Raw genomic sequence first — 21,348 nt, 5'->3', positions numbered from 1 at the left:
GAGGGAGATTGTGTTTATAGATATGTGGCCACATCAGAAAAAATAATATTCTATCTGAGACTTAGGAACTATAAATGCTGTCCTCCAGAGTGCGTGTGTTTCCCGAGGGAGTGAGAGAAGCTGTGAACAGGTACATTCACAGACCTTGTTTGATTACTGAAGGAGTATGCATGACTTGAATTCTGATGCGGGCTCACACGGTGAATCAAATGACTTGGTGCTGTCAGAAAAGACCATTCTTCTCTACAGTAAAGTTAGATGAGGTCACTGTCTCCAAAACTGGATTACATTAAACTCTTAGGTTGCAAAAATTGTTTTGTGTATGGTGACTTTCTCTTGACCAAGGAAAATGGCCTTGTCTCTGAGCAAAAACTAACCTGCCTTCATTTCTTTAAACAGATTGTTTTCCAAAGCTTACCAATGACCTCCAGCCGATAAAATATTCACATTGGTTTTTTTCCTTCAATATTTATTATTTAGAGTGTAGTCCTTTAAATATTCATCATATTTTTCTAAAGATATGGTATATATTATTTACATCTGGTTACATTATGTTTTCATCGTGATGAAATGGGCACATCGAAACTTTCTGAAGTCAGGAACAAATAGGGTGTTGGGCCAGGTGCACACAACATGTAGCCAGTGAGGTGGGTTTGCATCCAGGGATGGTTGAGGGAAAACAGCAGGTGGCCTTCTCACAGTGACTGCTCTGGAAAGATCCAGAGGAAATAAAGGGTCCAGGGTAGATGGACTTGGGACCTCCTGTGGTTGGGTAGACAGCCATGGGCTGAAGGAGAAAGTCAAATATGTCTCATCAGAGAATTCACATGGGATACAAAAGCAATAATGGAGTTCACAAACACAACAACTCAGAATTCAACAGGTCACCTGCTTAGAAAACCGAAGGGAAGGTGGTGGAATGTGTTTATGAGGATTGCAAAGACCCTTTAAGCTGGGATTTTTTCCATTTTTAGTTAAATTCTCATGCTTTTTCCGTAAGCCAAGATTGTTTTTGAGGTCCCCCCGGTGTCCATCTTACCTGTGTACATTACAAGTAGAATGACATTTAAGACAACAGGAGTCTGAAATGCTCATTAGAAGACTGAGGGGCTCATCTGAGATCTCTCTCTCTTCCTCTGGGGGTAATCGGGGGAAGGAAAGTGAGTTTTGGTGTTTTGGTGGGGTTTTTTTTCCCCCCTAAAAACCTGAACGAATTTGTCCATGCCTCCTTTACTCTGTAAAGTTACATTTGGAAAGCAGTTGCTGGCAGGTAATCAATCATTTTTGAAATCTTACTTCCCTTAGCAGATCATCAGCAATGCTGTTCGTGTATTTATTCATCTGACAAATATTTATTAAGCACTGGTACACACAAAGCTCTGTTTACTGAGTCTCTGGCTGTGGAGCAGTTATTCCCTTGGAGCCAAGAAAGTACAGCTGTTCTTTAGCAAATGAGTAGCTGAAGATCAGAGTGGTGGCTAAAAGCCATTGCTTCTACATGGACAAAATCATCCTGTTCTTGGAGGTTAAAACTTGGGAGGCTGTAATGCATTATTTTTGTTTTTGATCCCTGGATGAAAATTATTAATTATTCTGCTTCCTAATCTTTCCCATGACAAGAGTTCAGCAACGACAAAAGAACAAATAGCAGCGAAGCCTTATTTGCTTGAGAAGGAATATGGTGGTGTTCCCTGGAAGGGAATTTCCAGACAAATTAATATGTGCTCCCACAGCCCTTTGCTTAGCTAGGACTATAATGTTTGTTCCGCATCAGTAACCCCCGCTAGACAGTGCTACAAACCCTTCAAGGATAGCAACTGTGTACAAGTCATATTTTGTATTCCCAGAGTCTACTGTAAAACCTGTCTTATAAAAGGCATGTTAGAAGTGTTTAATGAGGGAATACTAGCCACAAAAGCCTTTTTCTTATTTAATCAATGTTTTGGAACTTTTTCTAAACTGTACTACATTTTCTTGTCTCATTAAACAGATTTCATTGAATGTTACTGAATTTTTACTTGCTAAGTCACTGATTTAAAATATATGGTATGAGTCCCTGTGCTGTAGACTGGCGATCTGCAAATATTTTTGTTCTTGCACCTCTATCAGCAAAATATTCTGGATGATAGACAACCAGAATACCTATAAATATTTATACATAAATTGTAATATAAGCACTACCGAATTAACACATTCTGTACCTGATGAAATTTACATTTGAAAGATGAGAAAAATATATTCTTTTTTATTTCTATTTTGTAATGTTCCAGATGTATCAAGAATAAGAGGAATATTATGCCTGCCATTGTATTGTTTACTTGTGCTTGCTTTGTTTGAAATGAAAGAAATCCAAAGTTTCTTTTCAAAAGCTATTTAAGTCCTATTCCATTAATTAAAACTAATTAATCTAATCCATGAATGCCTTAGCCAGTACATATGCTGGATCAATAAATGCCTTAGCCAGTACATATGCTGCATCAATACACCAGCAGCAAGTTAATGGTGGTTGAGGTGCCACTGCTGCCCCTCCCCACTATGAAAGTCTTACTCTGTCCTTGGGGTAATTGAGAAATGGCCATCCCTGTATAGACTGGTTGAAATATCAATCTCTAGATTAAATATTAGGAAAGCTTAATTCCTCTTGTATATTTATACTTAAAAATAGAAATAGGAATTCTAATCCTGAATCACACTGAATGTCTTGCATACCCCTAGAGATGCACACACACTCCTGCCACCAACCCAACACACATACTTCAAAAACCAAGGTTATCCACTATGGTCGTAGTAGGCCTAGTGGTTAAGAGTAATGATTGCAGAATCTGCATTTGAATTTGAATCTCATCTCCATCATTAACTAGATGTGTGGCAAGTTTTTTAGCCTTTCTAAGGCCTGTTTCCTTTTTGTATAAGGGCGTAATGATACTTATTTAGCACCGTCAGAGTTGTGACGATCGAATGTGCGTGAGGGCCTCAGCTCAATGAAAGCTCACAGTTAATCCCCATTTCTTTGAGTCAAATACTGCCCTCTGCTGAACCCAGGAAAGCTCTTAAAAGCCATGAGCCCTATCCACAAAGTCTTATCTCTTTCCCAACTTTTCATTATTTGTAACTTTTTCAGTATTGAAATGGTGGGGAAAAGATAGTAAAATAAACATCCATATAACCCTCATACAGATTCAATAATGGTTGACTGTTTTGCTATGTTCAAGTAAGTAAAAGATGCAGTGACACGTTATCCCCAAGTATCTCAGCGTGAATCTCCTAAAAGCAAGCACAGTCTCCTATACAGCCATGACATCATGATCACACTTAAGAAAATTAGCAGTTATTCAATGATATCAACTACTATTTATTCTACATTCAAAATTATCAAAGCTCTTACTTACAGCTGGGTCCCTACCTCCAAATCCAGGGGTCAGTTTCTCTTCCTTCCTTCCTTCCTTTTCCTTCCTTCCTTCTTTCCTTCCTTTCCTCCTTCCTTCCTTCCTTCCTTCCTCTTTTTTTCTTCTCTTTCTTTCTCTCTCTTTGTTTCTTGCTTGCTTACTTTCTTGCTTTCTTCTTTCACCTGCCCTCTTTTGAAGCATTAAAAGGCCAGTTGTCTTATATAATATCTCATCACTAGATGTGTCTGATTATTTATGGTGTTACTTAGTTTTTTCCTCTATTGCCAGTATTTCCTGTAAACTGATTTTTTTAAGTCAGAAACTTGATGGGATTCAGGTGAAATATTTGGAGCAAGATTACTTCTTAGGTAAATTTGTCATAGAAGAGGACTTAGATAGTTCTTTCTGCTCGTTGACTTTGCTCATCTCTTTGTTTTTAGCAATCATTCCACCTTGTCGCCTTCCTCCCTCTTTAGCCTAATTTTACAGTACTGTAATGGTAGGTATGAGAAAGGCGCCCTCTCGTCCTAATAGAGTCAAGTGTTCATGGGCCTTTTGACTCTTAAACTAGGAGTGTTTGTCTCTGCTGACATTAGGAGGTGCAATTATCAGAACTCAGAATCAACTTCAGATAAATCCTAAGAGAGGGCTAATGTTTTCCCTATGGACCCCAACAGTATATGTTTGGATCAGATTCCAGAGACATAACAGGAGTTGTTGTTTAACTTCCAGAATCTATCAAATAGCACAGATGAAAAAAGTAATACTTAAATATTACTGGGATTACTAATATTACAGCATTACTGAAACAATATTGGAGCGATGGTAAATACCGTTCACAAGTATTGGCAAGAGTTCATTTTTCCTAGAATAGCTCATTCAGGAATCTGAGAAAGGAAATTGTTACAAATTTTGGATGTTATCCCAAGTCTTTGTTCCCATCTGGTGTGTTATTAATGAATTAGGGCTCACTGTCATTGTCAGTAATATATTTGTACTAAGAGTGCTTGTTAACAGAAAGCTTAAGTCACAGTTGTGTACACTTAAGTTTCCAGGAAAAAAAAAAAAAACACACCTCATGTCGGGAGCTACAGCAGAGCAGTTACATATATTATTCAGAAATATCAATAACTAAAATGAGAAAAATATTTCTAAATTATGTGCAAATTGAAAGGCCTTCCTGATACTGAAAAATAAACTGCAATCATTCAGACATAAATGAATCAAAGGCATGTTCTTTTCCAGTGGCTAATAGTGTCCATGTTTTCAGCCGTCTGCCTCGCCGTCACCGTCTGCAGGTGAGTTGGCCAGTGTTTCCGTGCAGAATGTTAAAACAGCATTTACATTTCTCACTGCTCCTTTGATGTTATCTCCTTCAACTGCACAATGAAAACGTACAGCTACCAAAATGCCAGAGGGAACATACTCTGATTATAAATGTGCTGCGGTGAACAATGAGAGGAAACCCACATCCCCGTGATGGGCTCCTCACTTAGCCAAATACAATCCCACAGTTGTCTCCCACCCGTTTTGGGAGGATGAACACACAGTATTGTGACCCCAGCTAATTTGTGTTAACCATAGTCTATGACCTTGTAATAGAATGGGACAATTCAATCCATTGTCTTCACCAACATTTATTGAGCACCTACTGTGTGCTTAGACCTGTGTGACCAACTCATCCTGGTTTACCTGGGATGTTCCCATTTTAATGCTGAAAACTCGTCACCCTGGAATCCCCTAAGTTGTGGCAAATTTGGATGATTAGTCGCTTGATCCATACTGGACACTGTGGATAAAGATAAATTACAACCCTACTTCTGCCAACAAGAAGCATGTTGTCTAAAGGAGAATCAGAAAAAAAAGCCAATTATTAGAGTTTCGAGTGGTCAGTACTTAGAATCATCAGGAGGGAACTGGGCAGTGCAGAAAGCTGCATCTCAATCTAACCTGGGACTCGAGAATGCACTCCAAAGGAGACAGCATTTGAGAATGATTTAAAGAATGAGCAGTGCAACATCCACCATTAAATTCTGCACATACTGAAAGGAGACACCTGTGGGACGGCATGCGACTTTGTTCTTTCTCTGAGTCTCAAAATCTGTGTATCTGGTTTAGATTCCCATAACCTGGAGGTAGGATTGTAGTGCAAAATAAGCAGAAAGAGGGTGCTCATTCTTAGTTTGTTTTATTATGGGAAAGAATAAACCTGACAGTATTTCAGACCTAAAGGTGGTGGTCATTTTCTGAACCAGATGTAAATATATAACATGTATTTCTTTCTCTGAGGATTGTCTTGACAAGAGTGAGAATGAGTGGTCTTGTGGGGACGCCTTCAGTGGAGGTTAGGGCACCAAAGTGACACTACGCAGAACAAATACAATGTGAGGAATTGTTTTTCACGTGGTTTATTTTGGAAAAAAAAAAAATAGTCAAACTTACGGAAAGTTGCATTTGTTTTGAAAAATTTTATACTCTTCATTTAGATTTACCAGATATTAAAAAGTTGTCACATTTACCTTTTCTCTTTTTGTTTATACATCTGTATATTTATTGTTATTCTTGATTATTACTGAGCTGTTGTAGAGCAAGTTGTGGAAATTATACTCCTTTCATTTTAAACCCTCCAGCGTGTATCTCCCGAGAGTACAGCATTCTCCTGTGTTACCACAGTATGATTTTATATTCAGGAAATTTAACACTAACATAATGCTATTACCTAATAGAGAACCAGCATACAAATTTTGCCCACTATCACAGTAATGTCTTTTATTGGCAATTATCCTTCCGACCTAGCATTTAGTCCAGAGCCCTCTGCCTGCATTTAGCTATCACGTCTCTTATTCTTAATCTAGAAGGACTCTTCAGCTTTGTCTTGTCTTTAATGATGGACATTGTTGATGAGTAGAGGCCAGCTGGTTTTCAGAATGCCCCCTCAGTCTCGGTTTGTCTGGTGTGTTCCCATGATTAGATTCAGATTATGAATTTGGGGCGGCCTGAGTGACGTGTCTGTCTTGGCACATCACATCAGGGGGAACACATGACCAATTTGTCCCCTTGCTTGATCATTCGGTGAAGGTGGCAGCCTGCCAAGTTTCCACACTGTAAAATTACTAGTTTTCCATTTGTAATTAATAAGCAACTGTGTTACTAGGTACTTTGAGATTCTGTAAATATCCCATTCCCCATCAAATGTTGACTCAACGCTTCTTTGCATCTGTATTTGTTTGCTAAGGCCATCATAACAAAGTACCACAAACTGAGTTGCTTAAAACAGCAGACATTTACTGTCCCACAGTTCTGGGGCTGGAAGTTTGAAATCAAGACTGTCGGCCGGGTTGGTTCCTTCTGAGGGCTGAGAGGAAAGGATCCGTTCTAAGCCTCTCTCCTTGGCTTGTAAATAAGCATCTTCTTCCTGTGTCTCTTCATATTATCTTTCCTCTGTGCTTGTCTCTGTGCTCAAATTTCCCCTTTTTATAAGCACACATCATATTGAGTGAGGGCCCACCCACGTGACTTCAATTTAACTTATTTATCTCTGTAATGACCCTATCTCAGAGTAAAGTCACATTCTGAGGTACCAAGGGTTAGAAACTTAACATGTTAAAGGGAGGAAAAGAATTCAATTCATGACAGATGCATTCCAGCCATCTCTGGACTTTCCCAGTGTTCATTATGAAGCCAAAATGAAATTAAATTCCTCTCCCTACCCTTTCTGCAAGTGAAAAGTCAGTGTTCAGCCTGAAGACACTTAAGATGCTGGCACTAAGCTTTTCCCGGCCATCCATCCACAGGGCTGTGAATTTTACACTTACCCATATTTAGAATGACTTCTCTTTCAGTTCTAGAGATTTTTCAGAGGGTTTGGTTTATTGCTTACCACCCATGTGTGTGCTCTAAGGGCCTGTCATTTGCACTACAGCAGAAGTACCAGCAGCTGAATTAGTGGCAATATTTATTTTTTGGCAGAAACAAGGAGTCCATTGGGAAAAGTATTTATCTCTTGGTGCATTTGTTTTGGTACGGTTGTCTGACATGCAAGCAAATGAATTCTAGAGACTATACTTGGGGTGTCCACAATAGGGACTCTCAGCACGAGAGGGACCCGAAGCCAGGCGTGATGCTTCGTAAGTTTTTAATTCAAAGGATTGAAGGACAGAAAAGATGGAAAACAAAAAGCCAATTACCTGAGAACTGTCGGCTAGAGGAGGACTGAGGGAGAGGAAAGGAGGCTTTCCCAGGCAATAAACCCTGCAGTGTAGTGTCTCTCTCTTAAAACTGTTAGAGTTCCTGCTGGTCACATCACAGGTTCTATAACCTTCGCCTCTGTACGTCCTTGTGTAGAAATGGGCAAATCCTGAGCAGAATACTCACTTGCTTTCCTTGGTTTCTTGATCAGGTCACAGACATAAAAGAGAAATTGAAGCTCTCTAAAAAGGTCTGGTCGGCGTTACCCTACACCATCTGCAAGGACGAGAGCGTGACAGCGGGCACGTCTAATGAGGAGGAATGCTGGAACGGGCACAGCAAAGCCAGGTGAGAGTGACTCGATGTGTGCATGGATGGGGGCACAGCACACCCAGCCTTGGAAGACTCTCCTGGCACAACTCTGCAGACCTGTTTATGCAAAAAGCAACAGAGGGTGGAGGGACAAGTCATCACTTAGCAACAGCTGTTGGGAGTGACAGGTTTGATGGGCACCTGGGAGCACTTACTCTCAAGGTGCCATTAAGCGTGGAATCCTTGTTCAGAATGCCTTGCCTCTGGATGAGGGCAGAGGAACGGTGGCAGATGCCAGGTTTCAGACACCCTGAGATCACAAAGAGCCCTTTTATGTTCACTTAATGGCGTTAAGATACTGAAGCTATTTTTATCCATAGTTAAATTTCCAGGGCTCTTTTTTTTTCCATCACAAGTTAAACAGGAAATGAAAAATCAAGTGTTTTTTTTTTCACCCTAGTTGGAAAAAAAATTGAAGTATTCATTGGCAAGGTAACAGAAAATGTCTGAGGGACACTGAGAAACGGTTCTAATAGGTGACACACTTTGGGAAGTCCCATCGGAACCTCCTGACAGGAGACAGCAGTTTTCATCATTCTCCTCTGCTGACCAGTGCTGTGGGGACTTGATATGGAATTTCTGAATTTTTTGATTCAGCCCAAAAATGGGCTTGGCCTGGATTTTCATAAGGTGGAGAGGCTGGATGGGAGGACTGTTTGGGAGTTGGCAGGCAGGGCAGGACACAAGGACAGGAATCTGCCAAAGCCCTCAGCAATGGGGTTGCAGGTGGATAAAGCAGCTGGTAAATTGGACTCAAGGAATCTTTGAGGATTGACTAGTGGGTGGAGATGCTAAGAGGGGAATCTGTTCTGGGGCTTTATTGAGCAGTTTCAAGCATATGAAGCAGCTGTGATCAAAAGGAAACAAGAAGGTATGTGGTTGGTCAGGAGCAGTGGCTCACGCCTGTAATCCCAACACTTTGGGAGGCTGAGGTGGGAAGATAGCTTTAGCCCAAGAGTTTGAAACCAGCCTGAGCAACACTGTGAGACCCTGTCTCTACAAAAATAAATATAATCTGTGGCTACTAATATAAAATGCATGGCTACTATGTTGAGAAGAAACTGCAGAAGTTAAGCAGGAGGTGCAAGGGAGGTGCATATTAGGTGTTTCTTACGCTGCTGAGTTGCATTTTTTAGCATCTATTGCTGTACTAGTCCATTCTCATACTGCTATAAAGAACTTCCCTGAGACTGGGTAATTTATAAAGGAAAGAGGCTTGATTGACCCACAGTTCCGTATAGCTGGGGAGGCCTCAGGAAACTTACAATCATGGCAGAAGACAAAGGGGAAGCAGGCACCTTCCTCACACGGTGGCAGGAGAGGGAAGTGCAAGTAAAGGGGGAAGAGTCCCTTATAAAAGCACCAAATCTCATGAGAACTCACTCACTATCATGAGAACAGCATGGGGGAAACCACTCCCATGATCCAAGGTCCTGTTCTCAACACGTAGGGATTATGGGGATTCCAATTCAAGATGGGAATTGGTGGGGACACACAGCCAAACCGTACCAATTGCTAATGTTATTATTAACCATATCAGGGAGAGTTTAGCAAGGTGAAAGCAAGATACCTACGAAAAGAGCTCTAACCATTTCAAAATGCTCCAAATATCAATATCAAATCATAGATCATGAGAAAGAAATTAGTTATGATATTAACAACATGCCACTAAAAAATACTTAGCATTTTGCCAGTGTCTGGCTTTTTAGCTAGGAGACCTTTGGCCAGAAAATTCAGCTATGAATTAACAGCTTCTAGTTTGTATTTTCCCGGTGACTGCACAGAAAGACACTGTGAAGGATGGCCAGATGGCCTAATGAATAAAATGCTTGGTTTTTTGAGCTTCTCTGTTTCCCAACTGTGTTTACCTTTAAGCCTTGGCTAACATGAAGCCTGTGTTTTGACCTGCTATTCCCACAGATCGTCACACAGGTTGCTGATACTAGTCCATAGGCAATTTCTTACAAAAGGAAATATTTTTGAAAGGCCATGGGTGAGGTTAGGGGAAGAGACTAAACACCACCAAGAATATGAATGGGGAAGATAAAGACCACTGAAGTTAGAGCTGGAGGAGATCAGGATGGTTCAGACAAGTTCCTCATTGTGCAGATGAGGAACCCAGACAGGGTAAACAATTAGTCCACTGTTAACCAACTAACAAGGGTGAAAGCTGGGAATCTCCCAAATCCTAGCCCAGTATTTCTTTTATGGCAATACTCTACCTCTTAAACAAACAACAGCTAAATACTGTCCTCTCCAAGTTAGGAGAACAAATGAGACAGATCCTAAGCTCTATAAAAGCTTGAGTGGTTCTACAGCATTCATTGAGTCAGTCCACCAGGCCATCAGCAATATGATTAAGTACTCCCTGGGTCCCAGGCTCTGTGCAAGGCCCTATAGATTAAGTGCTCCAAGATGACAATGGGAGGACAACGCGGGTGGATCACCTGAGGTCAGGAGTTGAAGACCAGCCTAGCCAACAGAGTGAAACCCCGTCTCTACTAAAGATACAAAAATTAGCCGGGTGTGGTGGCACATGCCTGTAGTCCCAGCTGTGCAAAAGCTCTTTAGTTTAATTAGATCCCATTTGTCAATTTTGGCTTTTGCTGCCGTTGCTTTTGGTGTTTTAGACATGAAGTCCTTGCCCATGCCTATGTCCTGAATGGTACTACCTGGATTTTCTTCTAGGGTTTTTATGGTATTAGGTCTAACATTTAAGTCTCTAATCCATCTTGAATTAATTTTCGTATAAGGGGTAAGGAAAGGATCCAGTTTCAGCTTTCTACTTATGGCTAGCCAATTTTCCCAGCACCATTTATTAAATAGGGAATCCTTTCCCCATTTCTTGTTTCTCTCAGGTTTGTCAAAGATCAGATGGCTGTAGATGTGTGGTATTATTTCTGAGGACTCTGTTCTGTTCCATTGGTCTATATCTCTGTTTTGGTACCAGTATCATGCTGTTTTGGTTACTGTAGCCTTGTAGTATGGTTTGAAGTCAGGTAGCGTGATGCCTCCAGATTTGTCCTTTTGACTTAGGATTGTCTTGGCAATGTGGGCTCTTTTTTGGTTCCATATGAACTTTAAAGCAGTTTTTTCCAGTTCTGTGAAGAAACTCATTGGTAGCTTGATGGGGATGGCATTGAATCTATAAATCACCTTGGGCAGTATGGCCATTTTCACGATATTGAATCTTCCTATCCATGAGCATGGTATGTTCTTCCATTTGTTTGTGTCCTCTTTGATTTCACTGAGCAGTGGTTTGTAGCTCTCCTTGAAGAGGTCCTTGACATCCCTTGTAAGTTGGATTCCTAGGTATTTTATTCTCTTTGAAGCAATTGCGCATGGAAGTTCATTCATGATTTGGCTCTGTTTGTCTGTTACTGGTGTATAAGAATGCTTGTGATTTTTGCACATTAATTTTGTATCCTGAGACTTTGCTGAAGTTGCTTATCAGCTTAAGGAGATTTTGGGCTGAGACGATGAGGTTTTCTAACTATACAATCATGTCATCTGCAAACAGGGACAATTTGACTTCTTCTTTTCCTAACTGGATACCCTTGATTTCTTTCTCTTGCCTGATTGCCCTAGCCAGAACTTCCAACACTATGTTGAATAGGAGTGGTGAGAGAGGGCATCCCTGTCTTGTGCCAGTTTTCAAAGGGAATTTTTCCAGTTTTTGCCCATTCAGTATGATATTAGCTGTGGGTTTGTCATAAATAGCTCTTATTATTTTGAGGTATGTTCCATCAATACCGAATTTATTGAGTGTTTTTAGCATGAAGGGCTGTTGAATTTTGTCAAAAGCCTTTTCTGCATCTATTGAGATAATCATGTGGTTCTTGTCTTTGGTTCTGTTTATATGCTGGATTACGTTTACTGATTTGCGAATGTTGAACCAGCCTTGCATCCCAGGGATGAAGCCCACTTGATCATGGTGGATAAGCTTTTTGATGTGCTGCTGAATCCGGTTTGCCAGTATTTTATTGAGGATTTTTGCATCGATGTTCATCAGGGATATTGGTCTAAAATTCTCTTTTTTTCTTGTGTCTCTGTCAGGCTTTGGTATCAGGATGATGTTGGCCTCATAAAATAAGTTAGGGAGGATTCCCTCTTTTTCTATTGATTGGAATAGTTTCAGAAGGAATGGTACCAGCTCCTCCTTGTACCTCTGGTAGAATTCAGCTGTGAATCCATCTGGTTCTGGACTTTTTTTGGTTGGTAGGCTATTAATTATTGCCTCAATTTCAGAGCCTGCTATTGGTCTATTTAGGGATTCAACTTCTTCCTGATTTAGTCTTGGAAGAGTGTAAGTGTCCAGGAAATTATCCATTTCTTCTAGATTTTCTAGTTTATTTGCATAGAGGTGTTTATAGTATTCTCTGATGGTAGTTTGTATTTCTGTGGGGTTGGTGGTGATATCCCCTTTATCATTTTTTATTGCGTCTATTTGATTCTTCTCTCTTCTCTTCTTTATTAGTCTTGCTAGCGGTCTGTCAACTTTGTTGATCTTTTCAAAAACCCAACTCCTGGATTCATTGATTTTTTGGAGGGTTTTTTGGGTCTCTGTCTCCTTCAATTCTGCTCTGATCTTAGGTATTTCTTGCCTTCTGCTAGCTTTTGAATGTGTTTGCTCTTGCCTCTCTAGTTCTTTTAATTGTGATGTTAGAGTGTCCATTTTAGATCTTTCCAGCTTTCTCTTGTGGGCATTTAGTGCTATAAATTTCCCTCTACACACTGCTTTAAATGTGTCCCAGAGATTCTGGTATGTTGTATCTTTGTTCTCATTGGTTTCAAAGAACATTTTTATTTCTGCCTTCATTTCGTTATGTACCCAGTAGTCATTCAGGAGCAGGTTGTTCAGTTTCCATGTAGTTGAGCGGTTTGGATTGAGTTTCTTAGTCCTGAGTTCTAGTTTGTTTGCACTGTGGTCTGAGAGACAGTTTGTTATAATTTCTGTTCTTGTACATTTGCTGAGGAGTGCTTTACTTCCAATTATGTGGTCAATTTTGGAATAAGTGTGATGTGGTGCTGAGAAGAATGTATATTCTGTTGATTTGGGGTGGAGAGTTCTATAGATGTCTATTAGGTCCGCTTGGTGCAGAGATGAGTTCAATTCCTGGATATCCTTGTTAACTTTCTGTCTCGTTGATCTGTCTAATGTTGACAGTGGGGTGTTGAAGTCTCCCATTATTATTGTATGGGAGTCTAAGTCTCTTTGTAAGTCTCTAAGGACTTGCTTTATGAATCTGGGTGCTCCTGTATTGGGTGCATATATATTTAGGAGAGTTAGCTCTTCCTGTTGAATTGATCCCTTTACCATTATGTAATGGCCTTCTTTGTCTCTTTTGATCTTTGATGGTTTAAAGTCTGTTTTATCAGAGACTAGGATTGCAACCCCTGCTTTTTTTTGTTCTCCATTTGCTTGGTAGATCTTCCTCCATCCCTTTATTTTGAGCCTATGTATGTCTCTGCATGTGAGATGGGTCTCCTGAATACAGCAGACTGATGGGTCTTGACTCTTTATCCAGTTTGCCAGTCTGTGTCTTTTAATTGGATCATTTAGTCCATTTAATTTAAGGTTAATATTGTTATGTGTGAACTTGACCCTGCCATTATGATATTAACTGGTTATTTTGCTCGTTAGTTGATGCAGTTTCTTCCCAGCCTGGATGGTCTTTACATTTTGGCATGTTTTTGCAATGGCTGGTACCGGTTGTTCCTTTCCATGTTTAGGGCTTCCTTCAGGGTCTCTTGGAAGGCAGGCCTGGTGGTGACAAAATCTCTCAGCATTTGCTTATCTGTAAAGGATTTTATTTCTCCTTCACTTATGAAACTTAGTTTGGCTGGATATGAAATTCTGGGTTGAAAATTCTGTTCTTTAAGAACGTTGAATATTGGCCCCCACTCTCTTCTGGCTTGTAGAGTTTCTGCCGAGAGATCTGCTGTTAGTCTGATGGGCTTCCCTTTATGGTAACCCGACCTTTCTCTCTGGCTGCCCTTAAGATTTTTTCCTTCATTTCAACTTTGGTGAATCTGGCAATTATGTGTCTTGGAGTTGCTCTTCTGGAGGAGTATCTTTGTGGCGTTCTCTGTATTTCCTGAATTTCAATGTTGGCCTGCCCTACTAGGTTGGGGAAGTTCTCCTGGATGATATCCTGAAGAGTGTTTTCCAACTTGGTTCCATTTTCCCCCTCACTTTCAGGCACCCCAATCAGACGTAGATTTGGTCTTTTTACATAATCCCATACTTCTTGCAGGCTTTGTTCATTTCTTTTTCTTCTTTTTTCTTTTGGTTTCTCTTCTCGCTTCATTTCATTCATTTGATCCTCAATCGCTGATACTCTTTCTTCCAGTTGATCGAGTCGGTTACTGAAGCTTGTGCATTTGTCACGTATTTCTCGTGTCATGGTTTTCATCTCTGTCATTTCGTTTATGACCTTCTCTGCATTAATTAGTCTAGCTGTCAATTCTTCCACTCTTTTTTCAAGATTTGTAGTTTCTTTGCGCTGGGTACGTAATTCCTCCTTTAGCTCTGAGAAGTTTGATGGACTGAAGCCTTCTTCTCTCATCTCGTCAAAGTCATTCTCTGACCAGCTTTGATCCGTTGCTGGTGATGGGCTGCGCTCCTTTGCAGGGGGAGATGTGCTCTTATTTTTTGAATTTCCAGCTTTTCTACCCTGCTTTTTCCCCATCTTTGTGGTTTTATCTGTCTCTGGTCTTTGATGATGGTGACGTACTGATGGGGTTTTGGTATAGGTGTCCTTCCTGTTTGATAGTTTTCCTTCTGACAGTCAGGACCCTCAGCTGTAGGTCTGTTGGAGATTGCTTGAGGTCCACTCCAGACCCTGTTTGCCTGGGTATCAGCGGCAGAGGTTGCAGAAGATAGAATATTGCTGAACAGCGAGTGTACCTGTCTGATTCTTCCTTTGGAAGCTTCCTCTCAGGGGTGTACTCCACCCTGTGAGGTGTGGGGTGTCAGACTGCCCCTAGTGGGGGATGTCTCCCAGTTAGGCTACTCAGGAGTCAGGGACCCACTTGAGCAGGCAGTCTGTCCGTTCTCAGATCTCAACCTCCGTGTTAGGAGATCCACTGCTCTCTTCAAAGCTGTCAGACAGAGTCGTTCGCGTCTGCACAGGCCTCTGCTGATTCCCCTGTTGTTTTTTAGCTGTGCCCTGTCCCCAGAGGTGGAGTCTACAGAGACAGGCAGGTTTCCTTGAGCTGCTGTGAGCTCCACCCAGTTTGAGCTTCCCAGCGGCTTTGTTTACCTACTTAAGCCTCAGCAATGGCGGGTGCCCCTCTCCCAGCCTCGCTGCTGCCGTGTGGTTAGATCGCCGCAGACTGCTGTGTTAGCAATGAGGGAGGCTCCGTGGGCGTGGGACCCTCCCGGCCAGGTGTGGGATATATTCTCCTGGTGTGCCTGTTTGCTTAAAGCGCAGTATTGGGGTGGGAGTTACCCTATTTTCCAGGTGTTGTGTGTCTCAGTTCCCCTGGCTAGGAAAAGGGATTCCCTTCTCCCTTGCGCTTCCCAGGTGAGGCCATGCCTCGCCCTGCTTCAGCTCTCGCTGGTCGGGCTGCAGCAGCTGACCAGCACCGATTGTCCGGCACTCCCCAGTGAGATGACCCCAGTACCTCAGTTGAAAATGCAGAAATCACCGGTGTTCTGTGTCGCTCGCGCTGGGAGTTGGAGACTGGAGCTGTTCCTATTCGGCCATCTTGCTCCGCCCCCGACAGGCCTTTTTAATTGTTTAGGAATGGTTGTTAAAAAAGAAAAGAAAAGAAAAAGAAAGAAAAGTTACTCTTATAATCTATGCGAAATAAAAGAGACTAGAAACTTTATTTGTAGAAAATCTGGTCAGATACAATGACTCACACCTGTAATCCCAACACTTTCAGAAGCTGAGGCAGGAGGATCACTTGAGCTCAAGAGTTTAAGACTAGCTTGGGCAGCCTGTAATCCTAGCACTTTGGGAGACCGAGGCGGGTGAATCACGAGGTCAGGAGATCGAGACCATCCTGGCTAACATGGTGAAACCCCGACTCTACCAAAAAAAAATACAAAAAATTAGCCGGGCGTGGTGGTGGGCACCTGTAGTCCCAGATACTCGGGGGCGCTGAGGCAGGAGAATGGCATGAACCTGGGAGGCGGAGTTTGCAGTGAGCCGAGATCAAGCCACTGCACTCCAGCCTGGGCGAGAGAGCAAGACTCCGTCTCAAAAAAAAAAAAAAAGAAAGAAAGAAAGACTAGCCTGGGCAACATAGTGAGACCCTATCTCTACAGAAAATAACCCTGTCTCTGGGCATGGTGGCAGGCGCCTATAATCTTAGCTACTCAGGAGGTTGAGGCAGGGGGATCACTTGAGCCCAGGAATTTGAGGTTGCAGTAAGCTATTATTGTGCCACTGTACTCCAACCTGAGCAACAGAGTGAGATTCTATCTCTAAAAAATAAAAATAAAAAATAAGAAGAAATAATTTTTTTAAAATCCATCAAGTATTAATAGATATGAAGCAGAGAGGCTTATTAGAACTGATAGAGATTGTCATGCCTGAAGTTTATAAACTCAAGCCTGTGCGATAGTTCTCCAATAAACTAGACATTTCTTCCTGTCTTTCTGTTTTATCTATCAGACTCCTTCGGCCACATTTTTCTGTTTGTACCCGCTCATGCAGCCTTTTGTCCTATCTCAGTGTTTGCTCAGGCTTGTCTTCCATCACCCTTATTTTTCCTGATTACTTTCTGAACCTTGCTCCGTAGCTCTCTACTGTACTTCCTTGATTCAGAAACATACTTATTTCAAATTTTAACGTTTCTGACATCAAAGTGACTCTTACGGTAGATATTTTCATTTACTCCAGTGATTATCTTATTTTTTAAAAAGCTGTTATTAAGTAATGGCACCAGTTGAAATTGATGATGACTTCAAATAGAACAGGATACACAGAGCGATGACTGCTGTGGCAGTCTGCAGGGTGCAATCTGCAGTGGGGAGACTGTGGTTAAGGGTGTGTAAGCAGTGGCTCCCCTAAGGTTTGAATCCACTTTCATCCCGCAGCTCCCCCAAGTCACTCCACCCTCGCCCATCTCTGACAGATCTCTCTCTGCCTCTGTAGCTAAACAGGTCTGGAACAGGAGGTGGGGTAAGAGGAGACTCTACCCTTTGATGGGAGGAAATTGCAGGTGTGCCCAATCACAGTGACCCTATCAGCATTTAAATCTTCATTCTGAAAACAAGAATGGGTTAAACAAAGTGGTTAAGGGAGTGTCTTCCCCGCTTCCTCTTTCCTTGCCAACTTCCTGGGACGATGTGAAGATCAATGAGATAATCTCAATAAAAATAGTTTGTAGTCCTGAAACAGTGCTTCTCAAACTTTAGGGTGCAGGCTAAACTCTCGGAGATCTTATTGAAATGCAGATTCTGATTCAGTAAGTGCTATGGATTGAATGTTTCTGTCCCCCAAAAATTCATAGTTGAAATCCTCACCCCTTGTGCAATCATCTTTGGTGGTGGGGTCTTTGGGAGATAATTAGGTCTTGAGGGTGGAGCCCTCATTAATGGGATTACTACCCTTGTAAGAGGAGACATGAGAGAGGTTCTCTCTCTGTCTCTCTCTCTCTGCCATGTGAGAACACAACAAGAAGACAGCCATCAGCAAACCAGGAAGAGAGCCCTCATCAGACACAGGATATGCCAGCACCTTGGTCTTGAACACCATGATCCCAAGAATTGTGAGAAATAAATGTGCATTGTTTAAACTGCCAGTCTGCAGGATTTTGTCATAGAACCCCAAGCTGAGACAGTAAGTCTGGGGTAGAACCTGAGTGAGATTCAGCATTTCTAACAAGCTGTTAGGTGATGCAGTTATTGTTGGTCCAGGGACCACACTTGAAGTAGCAAGGCTTGAAGGCAGGATTGCCAGATCTAGCACATCAAGATAACAGACAACAAATAGAACACACTTATATTTAAAAAAAGGATTCATTGTTTACCTGAAATTCACATTTAATTGGCAACCATGTGTTTTATCTGGTGTTTTAGATGTCCCTATTAACATGTAAGATATTACCTTTTTCAGTCCACACCCAAGCCTCAGGGAGCATGTTGCAATTTTGGGAGTTTTTTTCTTCACTGATACCCTTAATGTTTCCTTTAATGGGGCTTTTCTTATAATAAAAATAACAACAGCAATATGAGCGAGGAGTTCACATGGTTCAACTGTAACATCACCTACAAATGATAGCCAGGTTATGGACAAGGTTGAAGTCTTCTCAACAATGAATTGCATAGGCTTCACATGTGCATCAGGAGAGAATTTTAAGTTAGAAATTTTAAGCCTTCACAATACAGGATATCATCCACACAAACCTCTAGTCTTTAATAGTGTCATTGTGATGAGTGGCAAGAATGAATATTTTGCATTCTTGGTCAGTATTTGATTCAATTAGTGTCTTACCTCAAAAAATACCATAGATAAAGTAGCCTAAACAAGAGAAATGTATTTCTCATAATTCTAGAGGCTGGGAAGTCCAAGATCAGCGTGCCAGCAGATTGGGTTCTCTTCCTGGCTTATTATAGACAATAATAATAACAGTAAGCCTCCTTACTGTATCTTTAGAGAGACAGAGAGAGTCCTAGTTCCTTTCTCTTATAAGGGCACTAGTATGAGAAATCATCTACCCTCATGATCTCATTCAACCCTAATTACCTCCCAGTGGCCCTACCTCCCAGTACCATCACACTGGGGATTAGGGCTTCAACATGTGAATTTTGATGGCACACAGACATTGTTTTCAGAATCACATCCTACTTATCACAAGAGCTAACAAAGGATTTTTCTTAGAGTTCATGGCAGTGTCTGTCACTTGAGAAAGACAGCCTAGTCGTCTTCAGTGGCCAGCAGGAAAGTGAGTTTGCAAGTGTAACTTCTACTTCTTCCATTTTTCACTTACCTAAGCAACTTCTCAGGGGGTAAATGTGAGAAGACACAGCAACATTCTGACTCAACTCAGACAAATAGGAACTGAAAGGAAGCTAGTAAGTTACAGAGGAAAATCAATAATAATCTAGAAGGCCAAAGGGAAAAAAATTAAAGACTCATGGTGCAGGTTACAAATCTAGGCCTCCCAAAGTTCCTGGGGTGAACTGCGAGACCCTAGGAGAACATTTGCAGTCATCAGTCATCCTTGAGAAGGTCGTTCTGGGCAGTTGGTGGCCAGAATGAGCTGTCTGTACAGAAGCTAGAAAAGAATGATTAGATAGGAGGCAGGAAAGCATAGGCTTGGAAGGAAATAAAACTTTTATATGGTTAGCATATACAGGTTAGAACTTTGTCAAGCAGCAGCAAAAGAAAAAATAAAGCCCTAATGGTGTTCAAATAGGCCCTTACCTTTTTGCTCATAAAGAGGCAGATTCTTTCTTTTTTAGAACATAGCCGTATTAAACTGCATCACCTCTAACTTCCTGTAGCATTGTTTTCCTTCACACAGACCCTTTTTCCAAACCCAGAGGGATTAAAAAGAAAAGGAAAGTATGGCAGACAATGAGACAGGGTAGGAAAAATGAAAGCTGGTCTGAGAGCCAAGTCCCACTGGCACACTTGTTATCTGATAGGACATAAATTATTTCAGAATCTTCAGAGGTCTTGAGTTAGTCATTTCCAGACTCCTCCCTCTCCCACATAAAACTGGTGAAACAGCTTTCCGATGTTGCTCCTTGTAAGGCAGTGTTGAGCTGTCACTGTGTCCTTTCTTTAAAATGCTTTCTGGGAGGAGGCTATCAAGGAGCTGGCTGAGGGACAAAATTAATTGGACCCATTGGAAACATGACTTTTGCAGGGAGCCTCTGCTGTTTTTCAAGGCACCTGATCTTGACAGAAATATTGTGTCCCCAAGGAAATCCGTCCCAAGGCCAGGAGGTAAACACAGTAAATTGTAAGAAATAGGAAAAGTAGAAAAATCTAAAAAATAGATCAGTCACTCACCACAGAGTGTGGATTGACTAACCAATAAAAACAGCAAGTCATGACTGGGTAAGTCCAAACAGACGGAAGGAGATGGGATGATGCATGATGATGGCAAATCTGTCAAAGATAGTGACTTGGCAGTCTTGAGGACAATATTGTTTTAACCTAATTGTGGAGTGTGACCCAAAGCACTCTAGCTGCATTTTAAAGAACTGTAAAATATCCAATATATACCAAGCCAAACACATCTTGGAAAAGTGGGTGTATTCGTTCATTCTCACACTGCTATAAAGAAATAACTGAGACTGAGTAACTTATAAAGAAAAGAGGTTTAATTGGCTCACGGTTCCACAGGCTGTATAGGAAGCATGGCTGGGGAGCCCTTAGGAAACTTACAACCATGTTGGAAGGCAAAGGGAAAGCAGGCATGTCTTACATGGCTGGAGCAGGAGGAAGAGAGGGAAGGGGGTGGAGCCATACACTTTTAAACAGCCAGCCCTCGTGAAAACTCTATCATGAGAACAGAACCAAAGGAGAAACCCACCCCCATGATCCAATTACCTTCCACCATCACCCACCTCCAACACTGGAGATTAAAATTTGACATGAGATTTGAACAGAAATCCAAACCATATCAGTGGGAATTCTGTCTTAGGAAAGAACTGGCTACTGTCAAGCCAGGTGTTCTAAAATGCCCACTTCCCTTCTTCAGACAAGCTTGAAGAGACAGGACCCCATAAAGACTTCCTGACTGTCCTGGCAGGGAGGAAGCTGTGTGAACCTCTTGCAAATGGGGAAAAAAAAAAAAAAAAAAAAAAATGTTAGGCAGAGCTGGCCGCAAATAGGAAGAAGGGAGCATGTTGCTTGTTCACAACTCGTCATTCCTGAAAACTGGCTCATGGGTCTTTTTTTGCTTTCTGCTCTGTACTTTGCAAACTGCAGATCTACTAAGAAAGAATGGGTTGGGGGAGTTCCTGCCAATGAATTAAGAGGCCAAGTCAAAGAATTTCACTCCTGCTTACTACTGCAATCAAAGAGCTATGCGTTCTCCAAAAGTATCCCCAAACCATTTCCTGCCTCACATTCTCCAACTGGAAAAGAGCCACAGCAAATTCTTCTTCTGAACATGAATTCAGGCTTTAAAACTTCAGATTCTGCTACTGTCAGCCACTCATAAGAAATTAATTTGGCAATTTGGGGAACCATGTTAACTTAATTTTCATAAGAGTACATTAAAATTGCATAGCAAATAATTATATAAAGTAGCTAAATGACTTGTCCATGGTCACACTGCTGGGTCCCAGAGAGATCACAGGTGACCCAGTCATACATAGCCCTTAGGTGCTGGACCATATCTCAACGTCAGATCTCATGAAGTCCCTAGTGCCTCAGACAACCCTAGCTTAACGGTCTTCAAGATTTTATAAGTACACTTAAAGCAG

The 21,348-nt window shown here is 41.5% G+C and overlaps 1 protein-coding gene across 1 annotated transcript in view; it reads left to right on the top strand.

Moving 5' to 3' along the window:
- The window catches only part of GPC6 (glypican 6), a 1,232,941-nt gene that overhangs the window by 1,189,663 nt on the left and 21,930 nt on the right, over positions 1 to 21,348 (top strand). Inside the window, exon 7 of the mRNA XM_033177433.1 lies at positions 7,786 to 7,922. Coding sequence (XP_033033324.1) covers positions 7,786 to 7,922 — 137 coding nt within the window. The remainder of the gene's footprint in view (positions 1 to 7,785; positions 7,923 to 21,348) is intronic.

This window comes from Trachypithecus francoisi, unplaced genomic scaffold, assembly GCF_009764315.1.
Source record: "Trachypithecus francoisi isolate TF-2019V2 unplaced genomic scaffold, Tfra_2.0 Lachesis_group18, whole genome shotgun sequence".
Classification (NCBI taxonomy): domain Eukaryota; kingdom Metazoa; phylum Chordata; class Mammalia; order Primates; family Cercopithecidae; genus Trachypithecus; species Trachypithecus francoisi.
This window is presented reverse-complemented; position numbering and strand designations above follow the sequence as displayed.